This window comes from Talpa occidentalis, unplaced genomic scaffold (assembly GCF_014898055.3).
Source record: "Talpa occidentalis isolate TD23 unplaced genomic scaffold, MPIMG_talOcc4v2.1 talOcc4.5, whole genome shotgun sequence".
Classification (NCBI taxonomy): domain Eukaryota; kingdom Metazoa; phylum Chordata; class Mammalia; order Eulipotyphla; family Talpidae; genus Talpa; species Talpa occidentalis.
This window is the reverse complement of record NW_023604861.1, coordinates 100,580,196-100,600,035: the sequence shown is the minus strand read 5'-3', so window position 1 is coordinate 100,600,035 and position 19,840 is coordinate 100,580,196. Positions and strand designations below refer to the sequence as shown.

The following is a 19,840-nucleotide window of genomic DNA, read 5'->3' as shown; positions in this document are numbered from 1 at the left end:
AAAGAACATAAGATTTTGCAAGGCACTTCACATACCCTGCCTCCATTGTTATCTTTGTGAATGAGGCAGGACAGCTACTGCAACTCCTGATTGCTACAGAAAGGAAGCTAAATCTCAGTGAAATGTGACTTGCCTACTTTACCCAGCTAGAAAGCAGATTTTTGGACTTATTTAACCTCTAAGCTGCATTTTAAAAAGTCTGATTCACAACTAGTGTTTACTGAAAGGGAAAGGGAAATGAAGAATAAGCTGATCAGGTAATAGGGATGGATCATTTGTATAGTGAATGATAGAATTGGACTTTTAGTGAATTTAATGTAGTATATATTCATGCTGACTTTTAATGATGCAATCCTGAAACATATAATATTATAATGCAATATTCAATAAATGTATGAATGAATGTATGAACAAACAAACAAATAGGTGAGGGGGAACAGATCTAGTTTGGGTAAGCATAAGCTAAATTCTAACTTCATCAGTACATGATTCAGGAATACTTAATGACAGGAAAGGAAATGGGACAGAGGTGTTATGGAATGAAATTCATCATATGATGTACTAGCTCAGAGGGTGCTGGTGTTTTTTTGGTCTAAGTCCTACATGTCCACTGTCACCCAGCTTGTAATGTGAGCAGAAGCAGAGTTTCTGACAGGGGCATGTCAAGGAGTTGGGATGGGAGACACTTCTGTAGTGGAGACCTGAAAAGGCACACCCTAATATCTCTTTAATGAACCACTAAGAGAATTCCTTTAACCCTATTTAGAACCTTTGTTGTAGGGTTATGTTTATAGCTAATTCAAATGCTTGGGATAATGTCTAATATTCACTATGTGAAATAATTCTTCCCAAAACTAACTTTAATAAACTTTTCTGATGCTACAATTCTTTGCAACCTAAGTAAGATCAGATAGATTTTACCATGACCCACTTTTCCAGATGGAAGATTTCTAAACATCATAGGTTATAACCTTTTTGTTCTGTTTTGGCCCAAAGATGCAACTTGATATTTAACATCACTCTCCTTCAGTAAATAGTTCTCAGCCTTTGAAACTGTCATCCCACCATCACAGAACACATCATCTTCAAAAGCACTTCTCAAGAATGTTTTGAAAGTCAACACTGCCCAGAAATAGAAGTCATTTAAAAAAAAAAAAAAGACCAAGTGGAAAGTATGGAACTAAAAATATGATAACAAAATCAAAATTTCACTGGGTGACTCAATAGTAGATGGAGATGACAGAGGGTAAAATTGGTTGACAGAAAATAGAATTTACCCAGTCTAAGCAATAGAGAGAAAACAAAGGAAAATAAATAATTGGACCTCAAGCACAATGACAAAAGGGCCAACAGGTATATCATTGGAGCCCCAAACAGAGAGGAATGAGTGGGACTAAAAGAGCTTTGAAGAAGTAATGGCTGAAAGTTGACAATTTTGAGAAAAGACATAAACATACAAGTTCAAGAAACTAAGAAAAACCCACATCTGATAAAAACCAAAGTGATATATGCCAAGACACATCATAATTATATTTCTGAAAACTAAAGACAAAGAAAACATTCCAGAAAACTACCAAAGAAAATGACTCACTACCTATACGGCACACTGATTCAGGTGAGAGAACTTCTCACCTGAAATCATTGAAGCCAGAAGGAAGTGGCAGGACATTTTCCAAGTGCTCAAAGGAAAAAAAAAAAAAAACTGTCAAATTGTGAATTCTTGATTCAGTGAGGCTTCATTATTCAGGAATGAAGGGAAAATTAAAATATTCTCAGACAATGAAAAACTAAGTTTTTATTTCTAATTGACTCATCCTTAAAGACTTGGCTAATGGCAGTTATTCAAACAGGAAGGAATGAAGAATAAAAGAACAAAAACATAGATACATGCAATAAACTATCCTCCTCTTGAGTTTTATAAACTATATTGATGATTGAAACAACAAACAACCATCAGACACTCAATGCTGTTTGTATGCAGGGAAAAGAAGGAACCTAAATGGAAGTTAAGGTTTCCACACTTCACTCGAAGTGCTACAGCATTGACACCAATAAACTGGATAATTCACAAATGTATATTGTATACCCAGAGCCACCATTATGAAAACAAACAAAGAAGATACATTCAAAAGTTACTAAAAGAATTTGAGGAGTTTTAGAGAGACCGAGGCTTCTTCCCAGGCTAGTACTTAACACCAGGAAGGCCATGTTCGTTGCCAGCAGAAAGATCACTCCTGATCCCAGTGGTTGACACCCAATGGCGAGAAGCCAGACAGGCTCAAGTCTCCAGGCTCTCCTCAAGCTGGAGATAAACTTGGACCTCAAGGCCCCACTGCAGAAGCTGAATGTAACAACAGCCAAGCAAACTGAAGTTGGAGCATATACTCTTCGTTCCAGTCCCTCAACTGAAGTCATTCCAGAAAACCATAGGCTAGTGAGGTAAATGGAGAAGTTACCGGGAGTATATGGTCTTCGTTGCTCAGAGGAAAATTTTGACTGAACCAACTCAGAAAAAAAATATGAAAAATAAGGAAAAACCAGCCAGGAGCCACACTCTGAGAACTGTGCAAGATGAGATCCTGGAGGATTTTGTCTTCCCAAGTGAAATGGTGTGCATGAGACCCACATAAACTTAAAGACAACTGGCTAATAAATGTGCATTTGGATACAGCACACGAGAGGAATGTGGCTTGCAAGGCTGAAACTTTTTCAGATGTCTATAAGAAGCTCATGGGCAAGGATGTTAATTTCAAATTCTCAGAGTTTCAATTGTAAACTAGTGACTAAATAAAATATAATTTATAAAAACAAAACACTACAAATTCTGGTATTGTAGACAGTAAAATAACAGTTTAATTTCTTGAGCAATTTACAATAAGCCAGCACATCATGCCAGAAGCTTTACAAGTACTGTCTCGTTTAATCCTTACAACAGTGCTATGTGATGGCAGTATTAGTCTTATTTTATAGTTAAGGAAATATAAGCTTAAAGACCTTAATACATTTGTCTGAGCTCTCACAACTATGTGGCTGAGCTGGAATTTGAACACAGGATCCCTGGACCATTATACATACAGAGCTCCAGCTCTCTCAAAGTGTATGCAAGAAACTTGACATTATTCGGAGAAAGGAATCACCATATCCTTCCTAGTTCAGAGAAATACGTGCATGAAAGCCTCTATGTCCCCGAGAAACTGCTGTCAAAGTAAAAATTACTTAACAATGAAAAGGAAGTAAATCCAAGTATTTCATCTGACTGACTTATCTCTTGTTGGAGATATGTCTAGAAATACTGAACTTTGCCTCCTTCTTGTCAGCCACATAGCCATAAGTTAAAATTTGCAAAGATAGATGCATCACCATATATGTGGATAATTTTGAACTGATATCACTCTCAACAATCTGTAGCATTTGAATGTGTGTTAAAGAGCAGAAATTAGCTAGAAAGCCATCACAGTAATGTAATGCATAGGGAAAATGGAGCAGCATCAATTAGCTATCAGGAAAGAATTATCAGCAAGTGCTATGAAAAATTAAGTACTGGGCAGAGAGAACTTCCATCCCAGAAAATGTTCTATTGTTAATAGGTTTTTTTTTTTCATTCTTTTATTTGGGTTTTCTTTTTTTCTCTCTTTCTCTAGATATGCAATGAGACTAAAAACCCACTCAGGCCCCAATGCAACACCAGAGGATAAACAGCTGGCTGCATTATGGTAAGTACATCATATCAGCATAAAATGTCCTCCCACCCTTGTATCTCATCATTGGCATCCACGTATGAAATGCACAACATATTCCTAGAGCCTTCTAGCAAGCATAACCAAATGTAGTTCTAATGGTGGCCAGGAAGAGCGAACACCCTTTTTTGCTGCTTTACCATGCATGATGTGACTGCATAGTGATTGAAAATTGATAGTACATTACATAAGGATAGTTTCTATGTGTATGTTTAAATCAGATAGGCTGTATTTTAATAATTTGAATGTGAATTATACCAAATATAATTTATCTTGTGTTTAACATTTTAGATGCAATCAAAATAATTCATCTCTCTTTACATGTGGGATTAGTATGACTGAATCAAATAACCATATTAAAGTTCTCAACACGTTGAACTGGGGAGCAGTTCATTACACTTTGATAATAAAAGCATTTCTTTCAAAATGTTAACCAACGTGTAATAGATTTTTTCTATATAATAATCACAATGATAATGTGATTATAATAATAATTTTCCCCTCTGCATTTCCTCAGAACACTGCCCACGACTCTTCAAAATCACAGGACATGTCTCTATTGACTCCTGCATTTAAAAGAATTTTTTTTTTTTACTAATAAGAGCGAAATCACAAAAGAGAGGGTGTCAGTTAGTTTCTCATAATCACATCACCTGGAATCTGGTGTGCTAAGAGACTTCTAAGCTGTATTTAGTGTGTTGGTGTTCTAGTATGTCAACCAGATCTGAGTCAGCAAAATAATTATAATCTTAGTGAAACACATCAAGTAGAAGATTTTTCTTAGGAAGTGCTTCCCGTACTTGTTTTAAACTTCAAGTTCTACATTGGAATTAACAAATTAATAATGATTAGTAATTAATAACATATCAAATAGAAACCAATGTATAAATAAGTATTTAAAAGTCTGTAAAATAAAGATCACTTTCCTCAGCGACACATATATGATACTTATTTGAACTAATTATAGTCCAATAAAGTAGTTTAAAATGAAAGAAATAAAGGGCTTTTCTTTCAGCAAAGACAAAGTCCAGGGTGGCGCAAATCAGTGTAAAGTGACTCCCCTGAAACTCACCCAGTAAGCAGTGAAACTTCTGACTAGAGTTTCCTCATCCTGTCATGGAGGGAGACTGTCCTCTAGTGGAGGAAGAAAAAAATAACCACTCCCTCAGCCTCAACAAAGAAGCAGTAAAATTAATATAAAATGATCTCATGATTAATATATTTATGGAGTAACTCCTTAACATTTGAATGCTATCTTATAAACAAAAGGAGAGTCAGATATTTATAGGTAGGTGTATATGTATAATAATATGTACATGTGTGCAGAGATATATACATGTATGTATATGCACACAAATATATAATCATATAAATATTGAGTGCCTTTGAACCACGAGGTTTTTTATTAAATTTTTTTTGCAAAGGACACATGCTCTTCAGGGCCCATTTTTCTTTTTTTGCTTATAGTTACCGATGCCTGGCTCTCCTATACTGGCGGATGTTTCGACTCAAAAGGGACCATGCTGTAAAGTATTCGAAAGCACTTATCGACTATTTCAAGGTATTGTCTAGCTAATGGACAACATTGTTCCTTGTATTCAGTCACCCCCGTCAAAGATATTTTTGAGGAGCCTGGTAGAAGTCACTGCTTTGAGGATAAACAAGAGCCCTGTGATATCTGCACTAGCCCCATTTATGGCATTAAGGCTCAGAGAATGTGTTTTGAAAGCCCATCTAATTTATCCCCCTGCTTCATGTCCAGGTATTTTTATGGCCTCAAGAGAATGAAGATCCAGTTACCCATTCCAGTGTCTGCAGAAATTCATCTTTATAGCTAACATAAATTCCTCATACTCACTTAGAGCTTCTTCCTCTTAAAGCTAACTACTTAGAACTTCCTCTGAGCTATCTCCAATAGCTAATTTAATTTTTAATGAAAGTACTATTTTAAATGATAAGAAATGGCTTATTAGAACCCAGGAACACTGGGAAAATAGCAATGTGTAAATATGAGGATGGATTGGAAACCATGCTAAAGTTTACCTATATCAGGAAAAGAATCATTTTCACTGGAAAATAAAAAAAGGAAAACCTTTGATATACTGCTGTGAAGTGGATCTGAAGTAATAATTCAGTTGAGATTTCTGAGTCTCTTCACTGTCCAGCAAAAAAGAAATTACACCCTTTCTGCCTCCACCAACCCCTCATTAAGAGCCACAGCCATCACCTTAGATCCAATTCCCAGGCTCCAATTCTCAGGGATTATCTCTGATAACCAGACTGCACTGGGGGCTTTGTCCACCCTGTGCCTCCCACACAGTGGTGTGTGTGGGGTGAGCCATGCTAAGCCACGGAGATAACTGTCTGGGCCCACGACCATCATGTGTCATAATGATGAGAACTGACGTTAAGCCTTCCCCTTTACTTTGGAAGCTTAAGGCCAAGATTAATTGTTTTCAAAAATTTAGAATCTTAAGAGTTAATACTAAAGAGGGTTATTACATTCAAGAAAAATGCTTGAACATAGTAAGAAGCTGTAAGTCATGAGGTTATAACAGAACTTTTAAGACGTACAGGAAGTTCTTAAAGTATGTATGTAGTCCATGAACACATTCAGAATGGGTAGAGAACACAACTTACAAATCAGAATTTCCCCTCCTGGAGTTATTGGTAGTTGCCCTGAATTAAAGGCCTTCAGTGCTAAAATTCAGAGATTATGAGATTTCAGGTAGCAATGGCAGTTTGTCCATAAAGAATGTGTTTTATCAGTGCAGAACTGTCTGGGAAAATAGGGCTTTGTTCCCACCCATGTTTTTCACAGTCCAGGAGTCAAGAGGGTGAGTAGGAGCAAAGAGACCTGAGAACAATTGTAAAATGGTCACAAGTGAGGTGATTTTTTACCATTTTGATAACACTGCCATCAAAAACTAAAAATCAGTCATCACTTTATAAAGTTCTTTTTAACCAAAGGAAACACTCTGGGTAACCAAGTTGGAGCTGTTTTCTTGTGTCTGGAATGGAAAATTCACATCAGCATCATAAAGACCATTTTTTTCCTTAACACTCCTATAGATTTGTATACAAGAAAGCATTACTGGGCTCTCAGAGTGGAAATGTAAGTGCACATTTAGCAACTTTCCTTGCCAAAGGCAAAACTTCTCTTAATGCAAATAGTCAGAATATTCAAATAAATCAGAAATTTTGAAAATCCTGTCTTTTAAGAAAATCTATTTTTATCTGTTCCTTTAGAAGTATTCAAGAGCAACTTCCTTTACGAGAGACACTTTTAAGCTTCACAAGTTAAAACACTAGAATTTGATATCTCACATATTTTCAGGTATTAAATGTGTGTCAATGGTTTCTCCAAATATGCCCTACATTTAAATATAAGGTGTTCTCAATGTATTGGGGGAAGGGTTTGGGGAAGGAGAGGAGGTTTCCTGCTCTTTTTCCTTTTCAAGAAAATTAGGTTAATTTAAAGTGAAAAAAATATGGTGGTCTATGATTTTACGGACACTCGGGATTATGATTTAATTTGGTACAAAGGATTTGGGACATGACAGCCCAGGCTGTGAAATGGGTTCTTCATTTTAGCCTGCTGGGGTGCCCAACAGGCCGTGCAGCTCCCCCCACCCACCCCATAAGCTTCCAGTGAGGAAGCCTGTAACCTAGTAATTGTAACTTTCCAAATTCAATTATTATAAACCTGCACTTTTTTCTTTTATTGAACTAACAATGGTTTACCAACACTGTATATGATTCAGAAATATAAGATCACACCTCAGATGTGTGTTCCCACACCACACCCACCAAGGCACCCATAGTCCTCCACTGTGGACCATTGGGCTCCTCCACACTGCTCTCTATGCTGTTCCTCCTACTTTGGTAGCCTCAGTTCTATAGTTGTATTTCTGGGGTTTTATTATTGGTTTGGTTTTATCTGACCCTTTATTTTGTTTCTCTATATTCCACATATCAGTAAAACTATCCAGTGTCTGTCTATTTCTGACTTATTTCAATTAGCATTATTCTCCCCATCCCCCAAAATTACATCCACATTATCACAAATCGCAGGAGTTCATCTTTTTTTATAGCTGAGTAATATTCCATGTGTACATATATACAGTATCTTCCCTATCCACTCATCTGCGCTTGGGCATTTTGTCTGTAATATCATTACTCTCTCAGTGGTCACCTGAGAATTGTCAGCTGTTTAACTTAAGGGGATAGTACTCACTGCCAATATTTTTATTTTCCTGCAGAATTCATCTAAAGCTGCCCAAGCCCCATCTCCATGGGGGGCCAGTGGAAAGTAAGTTCATTTTCTCTATATTAAAAGCAATAAATGAGACACTCTGTGATGTGGAGCAATGTGCTATGTTGTTTCCAGTGCCCTGAGCAGCTGCCCTATCTCATCTGATACCAAAAACTCTTGTTTCTCTACTCTCTATCTCCAGGAGCACTGGGACTCCATCCCCCATGTCTCCCAACCCCTCCCCCACCAGCTCAGTGGGCTCTCAGGGGAGCCTCTCCAATGCCAATGCTCTGTCTCCTTCAACCATTGTCAGCATCCCACAGCGCATCCACCAGATGGCTGCCAACCATGTCAGCATCACCAACAGCATCCTCCACAGCTATGACTACTGGGAGATGGCAGACAACCTGGCCAAGGAAAACAGAGGTGTGTGTGCCTATGGGGATATATGCATCATTCACCCATGGTGTGGGGAGATAACCTGACCCAGGAGCCTTATGAGGCCAGTTTTCATCACTTATTGAAGGAGAAATAATAGCCATCACCTACCGTGTGGAACTTTTCCTGACCTCTCCCTCTCACTCGTGCCTTAACCTATCTTTATCTTTACTGCAGAAGACTTGAGACAGAGATAGAGCCAGAGATGACATAAATATATGATGCAGATATAGGCATATAGGTTTTTCTCTTTATACACTGAGCTCCTTGAAAGGAGGAATTATATTTTATTCAACTTTATATTCCTAAGACCTGCACAGTATCTAGGATACAACTAGGGATCTGAAACACGGAATTAAAATTAAGTAGTTAATGAGTATATTACTAGCTATTTAAATGATAGTGGTTCACAGGTGAAAGAGAGTGTTTATATATAGCAATATTATTTTTAAATAATGTTTGCTTTTACGGATTATAAAAGGAATGCTTATTTATTGTCTAAATTTGTAAAAAAAAAAATGAGAAAAATATTATTAGATCACCAGTAATCTGATCACCAAGAAATAATTACTGTTTACATTTTACTGAAGTTTCTTCTAATCTTTTTTCTCTAAACATGAATGGTTTGTACCAAGACAAGATTATGGTATATAAAGGTTTACATCATGTGTTTTTGTATATATTATCTATATATTATTTTTCACTTAACATTTTAACAGGTATTTCCTCATATTATTAACTAGTTCAAAAACACCATTTATGATCATTCTATCATACTGCCCTAATTTTGGCTATACAATCATAAAGCATCATGATTTTTCAAACCATTGCCTTATTGTTGGACATTTAACTTATGTCCAATTTTTTCTACTATTACAAATAATGTATGGATAAATATCCTATGTAAATCATTGTCCATTTTTCTGACAAAGTTCTTAGGAGGGAGTTATAGAAGTAGAATTTTGGAGTCAATGGATATAGATTCTTTTATGACATATATTATTATCTAACTTGATATAGCTAACTTTTCTTCCATAAGATGATACAAATTTACTATTCTCCCTCCAGCAAGGGGTGAGAGTGCAAATCTAAGCTCACTTTTAGGCCATTAAATGCAATTATTTTCTTATTTTTATTTTATTTACTTTTTTTCTTTCAGCACTGAGGTGACATGGTTTATAACACTGTCCATGATTTAGGCAAATAAGTTCACACCTCTTCAGATGCAAGTTCATCAAAACATGCATAGTCCTTTGCCATAGTCATATACCACATCCAATGCAAATTTTGTTCCCATGATATCATAAGCCTGCAAGGACAATTCCAGGATGGGTGTCCATGATGAGATGAGGAATATATAGCACAGAGAGGCACATGAGTCCTAAATACATGCAAATGATAATAAAACCAGAAAACCTATAATAGACAGTTATGAAAAATTCAATGGGAAGGAAGTGAGTATCTGAGGACTGAGGCCACCAGGAGGGACTCACTATAGAAAGTGACATGGAGCAGAGATTTGAAAGGTAAATAGCATTGAGTGCTGAAATGAAATGGAATGGATGTCACAGGTGGACATAACAGAAGGGACAAATATATAAAACTTTATATAGTCAGTTTGGGAGACCCTGAGCAGGCCAGGCTGCAGATGGCACTGCCAGCTGCCCACTAGATGCCTTCCACCAGAGGGCTCAGTGCCACACATTCATGCAAACTTGGCATCCTGTCCCTTGACCTGCTCCTCTCAGGCTGTTCTGCTCTTGGATCCCTGCCACAGCTCTCCTCCCAACCACCTGGAACTTGGATTTTCTCTAACCCCTCCCTCAACTCCTCCAGCAAGACTTTATTCAGTATATATATGAACTTTGGAAAACTCCCAGACATTTACTTTGAAGGCATGTTGTTCAGAAATCTAGTAATGACAGCATAGCAGCCATATGAATTTGTTTCTATTCACATTAAACTTGATCTTTGAAATAGCAGAATCTATGCATTTTCCATTTTGGCATACACTTCTACCTTTACCCTTCTATACCTATTGTAGGTGTGATTGGCCTTGGCACTCAATAACCATTCATTGAGAGGCCAAATCTAGAGATGGTCCAAGGACTAGAAGAGATATTTCACAGCACACCTCTGATTTGCACCCTGGAGCCTCCTCCCTTTGACTCTCTGCAGAGGCTCAGCATATCCCACAGCTGAGTGCAATATAAACAAAAACAGGGTCCATATTCAGTATGAAAGGCAGTTCTGCGTAAGGGCAGTGTAGTCTGAGAAAGTCGATTTCCTTTGCTATTTGACATAGTAAATATTCAATTGAATTAGAAATGGAAAACAGAGTGATTATTTTGATATAAAATGAGTTTTCTACTTTTGGGTCTTGTTCAGTCAATGCTAAAGTCACAAATATATAGAGACTGTGAGTGATTTTTTTTCCCTTAAGTCACTGTGATGTCCCAAGGTAGCATACTTAGTATGTGTGGCGCCTAACATCTCTCTCCATTTCCTAGAATTCTTCAATGACCTGGATCTGCTCATGGGCCCTGTTACCCTGCATAGCAGCATGGAGCACCTGGTTCAGTACTCCCAACAGGGCCTGCACTGGCTACGTAACAGCACCCACTTGTCATAGGGACCTTGCTCCTGAGCTGGGCTGTGCTCTCATCTCCATGGATGGCTCAACATTTCTGGACACTGTGCTACTGAAATTTCCAGCCACAGCATTTATCAAACTGCAGTGAACATTTTCTCAGCATCAAACAATGGTCTTTTCCAGGGCATGTGTGTCTGTGTGTGTGGATGTCTAAGAAGCTAACTGTGTATGTGTGAGATACATAGCTCTTTAGAACATATATTCTTTGTCTAGTTTCCATAATCCCAGGCTAGACAAAATGATCAGAAGTTTCTGATTAGAGAAGATACACTTACCCACACACACAAACACACCTACACACACACACACACACACACTTTCTATTTTAAAGCTAAACCATAACTTCTGAAAACATTCAACCAAAATCTCATGGGTTAGTTAACCAGGTGCAGTGCAGCACACCAAAAGCTTGACTGCCAATTAAGATGAACCTAATTCTTATGATATTGATTACTTTCAGTATTAATGTTCTATTCCCTGATTATTTTTTTGACTGTATGTATGAATTGGTAATTGAATAATGAAAAAGTTATTTTTGTGCTGAACGTTTACTAGGTTGCATGTTACCAAGTCCCCTGCCATTCGTCTGCTACCCACCGCCATCCAATTTGATTATCAGCTAAATGAGTTTATAAGCAAAGGGTTTCAGCTTCCACAGGTCTGCCCTGCCCTACCCCCAAATAACTTTGAAAATAGCACTGAGGTTTAGTTGAAGAAGAAAAAAAACTTAGTGTCTTCAAAAGTCGATCAACATTAAAGCAGCAACAACTATGTTTTGTAGCTAAGTTAGAAATTCAAATCTTCTACCCTTGTAACACAAGCCCCCCCCCCCACCCAGCACATGTTTCCTCTTTCTGCCACTGTGACATGGTGGCTGTCGAGCCATGTGGCATTTGTTGGCCAATGTTTTCCATGTCTTTTCTTCCACAATAGCTTTCTTCCAAGTTTTCTTGACCAAATTAGGACATTACCTAGAATGTCCTGTCACTAGGAGTCTATGTGTTGCTGACCTGAGAATTATTTGCTATCAAATTACTGTCTAATCCTCTTACTCTTTGTGCAGAGCAGGCCTTTAATGCATGTTGATCTGGGGGATGTGTTTCAAGCTTTGTTTATCAAGCTGCTCACTGTGCAGGTAAGTCATTCCTGCCGTGATCACAGTTCTGTTTGGGGGAGCGATGACTAGAATATCATGCTTCCACCCTGTGCTTCTGGTATGTTTACATCTTGCCCTGGAGTCCTTTTTTTTTTTTTTTCAATTAAGTTTACATTTTAGTTTTTAGACATCTTGTTTACAATTTCTGTCTGAAATATATTTCTTTTATAGTCTCTTGTCATGCCCTAGATTTAGTCTTCTTATTAAACATGTTTGGATATAGAAATATTGGTAAAATGAAAAACAACTCCAGAAAAGAAAAATTGACCTGGTCACACTTTATGAGCAAAAATAATGTCCTTGAGGCCTCTTGCTTGACAAAATTGCACTAGGAAAGTCTGACAAAGACACACCTGTCTGATATGGTATGTGGAGTAATCCATTTTTCAAGGTTATTGGTGGCACAAAACATTTATAATCAGTCTTCATATTTGCTTTCACTGGTGGTGAAATTCAAACAGTACAGAAATCTGGAAGGTTTGGTTGCAATGTTAACATTTTTGTCAGCCTGATCGGTAGGTAAGAAATAAGATGGCTATAATTTCCTCACTCTTGGCACCGATTCAGAAACTGTACAAGTAGTTGAACAACTTTGGTGAGTTGAAATTAATTAAAAATGAGCAAGTGAAGAGTTTGTGAAATTTATACTTGGCTTTGGACTTTAAGCATCTGGAAATAGTAACAGTATTTCTATTTCACTTTTACCCAAAGGAGGTACTCTCTACATCCCTTTCACTAATTTTTGGCAGAGTTCATGATCCCATCCTATGTTGGAAATTTATGTCTAATCTAAGAAACTTTGAATTCTCTTTTTGGAGGACTGAGGCTTAGATCTACTTATTCTTGATGAATTTTGATGAAATGATCAAACTCTTACATAAAAGAATGACTGTCAGGGTCCATCATGCATCCCAAAGTGCTTTACTGCTCTTGCCCATCTTTAAAGTTGCAGACTTTGGGGCAGTCTCCATGTGATGTGCTTACCCAGCTAAGTACATGGGTGGCCTCTGGCTGATTGTGCCAGCACTATTTTATCAGCAATATGGTCATCCATATTTCCCAGCAAAACTTGAAATTTGTTATTGGAGGGATGGTCAGAGTGTGTAACTTCACTCACTGTGCGCCTTTCATCAGTAGAGCTTGTAGGGGTAATGGTTTTTGTCGTTTTGGTGTAGATGTTTGGTAAGGAGTCATCTTCTGATGCTGCCTGTGAAAGTCATTTATAATTTGTTGCTTTTATTTTATAGTATTCACAGTAGAAATATTTTTCTTGTATTTTCTGATTATAAAAGTAATATTTGATCTTTGTGAAAATCCAAACAATACAGAAATCTGTAAAGTAGAAAGTCCCATCTCCTGGAAACAACTACTGCTCATAGTTTCATATATGTCCTTCTAGAACGCTCCCATTTAAACATGAAAGGTATATTATCATTTCTTTCTATTTGAAGACATATTATCTCTTCACAAGTTCAACTGACCTTATCCTTCCAGGACCTGCATAGAGGTCACCCTATATCACAATGTAAGAGTAATTTTTGAAAGAGAGTAACCCAAATGCATTCCTCATCAAAAATTGGGATTTGTTACAACTCACAGATCAGACTGACATGCAGAATTGTGCCTAGAAAGAGAGGTTTGGTTAAAACATATTTCTGGAAATTCAAATTTCAAATGGAAATGTGGACCGACTATCTGAAGAGGAATGTACTGGAAAAATATTCTGAAGAGTTGACAAATTGTGTACTAGACTGAACACATGGAATGCAATGCAATGAGACTTTCTGCACTGAAACTTATCCTAGTATGTACAACAATGATGTGTGTATTATAGAACAGTGATGTGTACATTTCTACATCCCACACATAATATGCACAGTTTGTATAAATGCATACATTTAAAAATATATATGTACAATACCGCTAACATAAAACTGTAGTATGCCTGAAGGATATTACTAGTGCCTAATATTGAGTATAAGTCACTGCGTGTTCACATCACCTTGGAAGTGCAGTAATTGTTATAAAACTAATCAGTGCAGCCAACATTATTTATGAATCACATCTTTGAAACTGTGCAGTAGTATATACATATATATTTTTAAATAACATTTTTCACAGTTTTCCAGAGTTACTGTTGAAATCTGTATCGCCAAAAAAAAGCAAGATTTTTTTAATGATGTAGACACTCTTCAGACCCAGTAATCTGTGTGTGATTTCCTGTTTGTAGATACCCAAGAGACTTTAGCAGTCACCAGCCTTAATGCATGTACAGGATATAATTGTGACTTAATTTATCTGCAGTTTTTAATCCATGTGAAATTGGAATTTATAAACTGACTTGGATTAAATATGTCTGCCTTTCTAAGGTTGCAAATGTTACATTAAATGATTTATGTTGTAAATGAGCGAAATCGAGTTGTACGTTAAAGATGTTCACCCAGTTCTGTGAATATTTTTACAAGGAAATTTCAGAATCAAAATATGTTCAAATAAGTATTCTGGTTCCCAGTTCATAATCTTTTTAGAAGCAATCTTATTGTTTTGTGAATTTTTTAAATGTAGCTTCCACAGATTATCATTCTAAGTCTGATTTTTTCATGGGGAAAAGGGATTATTTTTTCATTGTAACTACAGTTTACAACATGTGTTTCCCATTCTCCAGCACATATATACATATGTGCATTCTTGAGAATACATCCAGTATCCCAGAAAATGCTGAATAGGCACCATGAGGAGTTCATGCTGACGACTCCACTGGTACCTGCCCAGCTGTAGCACTAGGACACTGTTTATTCAGGATCCCTAACAGCACAAATTGATTTTCTGTCTTGTGTGTGCCTGATTTTTCCAACTCAAATCAACATGGTGGAATAATATTTAAAATATTTGGTTAATTGACTAAAATAAAAGCATTTTGAGCTAAAGAAAATGGAAACATTAGACCAGTTGCTTGCCAAGACACTTGCCCCAAGTGGGAAGGGTTTTCGTTAACCTCATTTTTATTCTTCTCTCCCTCCCTTTTCACTAACTCCTCCCCAAACTAAACTAAACAAAGCAGAAACAATAACAAAAACAAAATCACCACATCACCTTACCCAGCCCATAAGCTGAAATTCAAATATGGCTTGACATAGTGCAGATCTGGCTCAGTCACCATGGAGACCACCTCATCCAAAGGTGACCAGGATGGGGGACTTGGCATTGCTTGCACCATGGGCCATTGAACTTGATTCTTTTTCAGGGGTGGTTTTGGTAAAGAAATGCCCTGTTGTTATTCAAGAACTGTCTTGCTTGTATGTAACTTTTCCTGCTACTCAGTTAAATTTGTTCCTATCAAAACCATATTTTTAATAAGCACCACATTTTTAATGAAACTTGAATCAACTAGGGTCTAAAAAAATTTTTTTTAATGAAAGAAAAACACCCAACAACAAACTGTATTTCCAACAATGTAGATTCAGAGTTCATTTCCTTGTTTTCCTCACATTTTTAATGAAACTTGAATCAACTAGGGTCTAAAAAAATTTTTTTTTAATGAAAGAAAAACACCCAACAACAAACTGCATTTCCAACAATGTGGAGTCAGAGTTTATTTCCTTGTTTTCCCATTCCAGAAGAGCACAATTTTTTTTGTTACAACTTCCTGAAAAATAGCACAAGTGTTCAGACATGAAATTTATGTTCTTTTTGCCCAAACTGAACTATTCTGTATTTATCATCAGAGGGTCAACTTGTTTGCCTGGCATGAGGAAAATGATAAAACTCTGTCCTCATGCTAATTACATCTGACCACAGTTTTTGGTCTTTATTATTTAATTGGCACCCTGAGGTAGCAGGGGATAAATTTTGGATTTGCTGCAAAGGGAATAAGAATCACAGTTCTTACAGTAATGGGTATCCGGGGGACTAAATCCCTATGCATTGCTTTGTAAATCTACCTCTTATAGCCAATTTTAAACAGATTGATCTGAGGAATGATTTTAAGGTACTAATTGCAAGTCAGCGCAAGGATCAGCATTTGTTCTTTACATATCAGGCAGTAATAATGAGGCCTGAAAAGTTGAATCAAGAACTTGATTTTTACTCCTCTTTAACATGGGAAAAGGGCACCCTAAAATATTTATCTCCACATATGATGTAATGGTGCATCAGTGTTTAGAATTTGCAAGCAATGCTATTTGGTTATAAAAATAATTACAATATTCTAGTTTTCATATTGTTCTTCAACTCTTTTTCAGTTTTTCATAAAACAAAACTCATTTTTTCCCAGTACTTATGATCTCTTTATTTCTAGATGTTCAAGAGCAAAAAAGAAAATACTTAACACTGAGGAATGTGCATTACTTGACTAAAGCATGTTTTACCCACAGTCACCAAAGGTATCTGACTTTCTAAGGAACATTCTTGGCTTCTCCTCTGTTAGGTTTCATCCTACAGCATGCATGACCATGAAGTATGGCTGGTAATTTGAAATATCAATAATTCTAAGTATGTAACACATTAATCTTTAGTAATAGATATTTTTGTAGCATCACCAGATGACTCTGATGCCTAGCTGTGTAATGAAATAGCAATATTAAAACTTTCCTTTGAGTAATTTGCAAACAGATTATGAATCCCCTGAAGTTCCCAGGGATACCAACACAACCCAAAATTCCTCTGTGAGCTGGATTGACTTTTTTGGTTGTTGCTCATTGCGGTTCTTCTAAATTCTGTAAGTCAGATTTAGTCTTTTGACTTTTTAGAACAGTTGTTAGAGACAGTATGGGGATTTAAGCAAGCAAAGAACATTTGAACCCATTTATGGGTTCAACATTTGAACCCATTTATATTGGAGATGAGAAATCAGGAAAATAACTGGGGTGCCCAGATACTCTCCTCCTTCATCTGCAGCACTTGACTCTTAAATAAGGTACTCTTGCCTCAGTTTCCTTTACACAAAGTGTAACTCAAAACACTGACTACCTCACTGAGAAAGGGGGAGTATCAACAGATTTGGGCAAACATTTTGAGATCCACACACACCGCCGCTCCCCCCCCCCCCAAACATGGTCATGCTTAGCAGGACTTAAGTGTTACTATCAGTACAGATGCAGCAGAAATATACCATATGGAAGATGGTACTTTGTCCCAGCCTTGACTAGGTTCCAGAGAACCAAGAAAATGACAGCCTCATAGCCATGGGCCCCTCCAGAGAACAGAAAGGTGACAAAGAATGAGCACCTCAGCCTTAGCTTTAACACTTTGACTCCATCCTTCCTGTAAGTAGAGCTCTAAAAAACCATTCAAGGAGTGGGGAGTGGTGTCTGTCCTTGCCAGGAGCATCAGGACAGCCCAGTACCATGCAGTTACAATCCCACTCTTCTCTTTCTCCTCCAGTCCTGGCCTTAAAAATGCCAGGGATAGGCCTCCCCGGTGGCGCAGCAGTTGAGCGCTGGGTTGTGAAGCTGCCCCCAGCCTCTGCAGCACTGGTTCGATCCCCGGCTGCTCCCCGGCCACCAGAGGAGGGTCCCACATGGCGCGCAGACCTCTCCTGCCGCCCGCTGCTCCCCTCAGCAGTGTACTTCGGTCCTTCTGCCTGCTCTGCTCCCCGCTCTGGCTCTGGTGAATTCTCTCACCCTCTCGCGCTTCTGACTGTACCCAGTGCTTGTATAAATAAATAAATAAATCTTTTAAAAAAAAAAATGCCAGGGGTATCCAGATGGAAAGGGGAAGAAGGAACACAGGTCCAAGTTTCCAGTGAGAAAAAGAATTTGCATTGAACACCATGCTTCAAACATCCCGTTAGAACAGCAGTCTCATTTCTTGCACTGTAGTCGATTTCTTTGAATGTTGGGAGGTTGAGTCTCTTGCTGTGAATCTTGTACCTCTGATGATAAATTTTTTGTTTGGAGCCAGCAGGTGGACAGCTGCTCTGGGACATTTGTCCCTGAGAAAGAAAATCTGTCATAAGGGACTTGGGTGTGCCATGAGCTCCAGGAAAGAGGAAACCTCTCTTGAGAAAACAGATGGATTTGTTCTCAGTGGGTTAGGTAGTTGCCACAACATGTTATCATAATTGTAGGTTCAACTTTACTAGTATACCCAAAGAGAGAAAAATCAACATAAGAACTTTGTGATTTTTGTGATGCCCAGCTAGAGACTGATTTTTCTAGCACTCATTGCCGGAATGCTGGAAATCTGACCAATGAGTGAAATGATTCATACCATTGACTTCAAGGCCCTAAATGATGGATTGAAGTTTGTAACTTTTACCTGATATTTATGTTATTTAGACACAGGGGCTTTGTATCCCCGAATCAGTGCTTTGAGTTTAGCCAAAATAACCATGAAATATTCTAAAGAAGCCCCTTCTTTGCCTTGTCACCTGGAATTCCTTTTCTAAACTTTCTCCAATATAAAAGAATGAAGGCTGAATGAAGGTCCTGAAAGACCCAGCCTGGTTAATGCCCAAGTCAATACTAAAGTCCTTTCCACAGGAACATAACATCTTATCCCATGTGACTTTTGGGTATTCAGGTAAAAAAATAATCTGGAGTGGCTACACAAGATCACCTAGCATGAGGAGATATGGCAACGCTACCTAGACCCTTGGGTTTCACCTTTCCTTGGACAGAACGCTAAGGAGCTTCTAAGTTTCTTTGAAATCAAGTTTCAAGTCACCATCAGAGCTGGAATTTTTAGTTCCACCATTTTTCTTACACTATTCTTGGACACTTTTTCATGGAGCTGGCAACTCAGGTTCAATATTCTGAAACAGCATTTCAAATTCTGCATCTCAGTATTGGGAACCTGCTTATCTTCCCATGAGATTTTTCCGGTGATCCAGTTTTAACAGCCATAAAACCAAATTGCTGGACCTTCACCTCTTCTTACAGGAATTGGTTGAGGATTGTTTCAAGAATTGAAGAGAATTTTAAATAGGATAATTCTTTATGCTGTAAAAATGTATGTATTGCAGTATTGATTAAAGTGCTATCTTTAAAAGGTACTGACCCTTTTCATTCCTGTCTAGTCCATCAATATTAAAAGAGCTGAAGTTCATTTTTGCTATGTGATATTCCTTATAGGCTTCTTGGATATAGTTATGGAGAAAGTCCAGAATCTCTGTAGATAGTCACTATTTTAATCCAGTAGGCTTACTGGTCTATTAAGCATCATATTACCAACACTATTACTGCGACAATCATGTGCGCCTATCTGTATCTTTAAGTATGTGATAAATATCTAACAGAAGCAATTAAAAAGACCAGTGGCTCTACTGAGGATCACCTTCCCAACTTTTCTCCTGGATTTGTGACTACTTTTTCCCAGGAAATTTCAGTAGATCCCCACTAAGCACCCAAATTCCTTACTCCCACGGGGGTCTCATCTCCCAGGCTCTTCCTGAGATGTCTTCATGCTTGGAACTGAAAGTGCTTCGCTTGGGTGGTTGCCCACATCTGCAAAAGGAAGTTCAAATGTGCACTCCCCTTTCTCTGCCTCCCTCTCATATGAGAATAAAAGTTGCTCCCACACAGCTGTATTTATCACATTGAAAATAAACAAAACTATTTCAAATCATGAATAATTCAATAGCGAATTGTTTTGGAAAGATA

General features: G+C 37.6%; 1 protein-coding gene and 1 pseudogene across 1 annotated transcript in view; both read left to right on the top strand.

Moving 5' to 3' along the window:
• AFF3 (ALF transcription elongation factor 3) overlaps window positions 1-14,644 on the top strand; it is a 479,720-nt gene extending 465,076 nt beyond the window's left edge. Inside the window, exons 19-23 of the mRNA XM_054701906.1 lie at window positions 3,642-3,713; window positions 5,205-5,298; window positions 8,000-8,049; window positions 8,195-8,418; window positions 10,941-14,644. Coding sequence (XP_054557881.1) covers window positions 3,642-3,713; window positions 5,205-5,298; window positions 8,000-8,049; window positions 8,195-8,418; window positions 10,941-11,062 — 562 coding nt within the window. The 3' untranslated portion in view covers window positions 11,063-14,644. The remainder of the gene's footprint in view (window positions 1-3,641; window positions 3,714-5,204; window positions 5,299-7,999; window positions 8,050-8,194; window positions 8,419-10,940) is intronic.
• On the top strand, window positions 749-2,779 carry LOC119259261 (40S ribosomal protein S7-like; annotated as a pseudogene).
• Window positions 14,645-19,840: the final 5,196 nt, after the last annotated feature.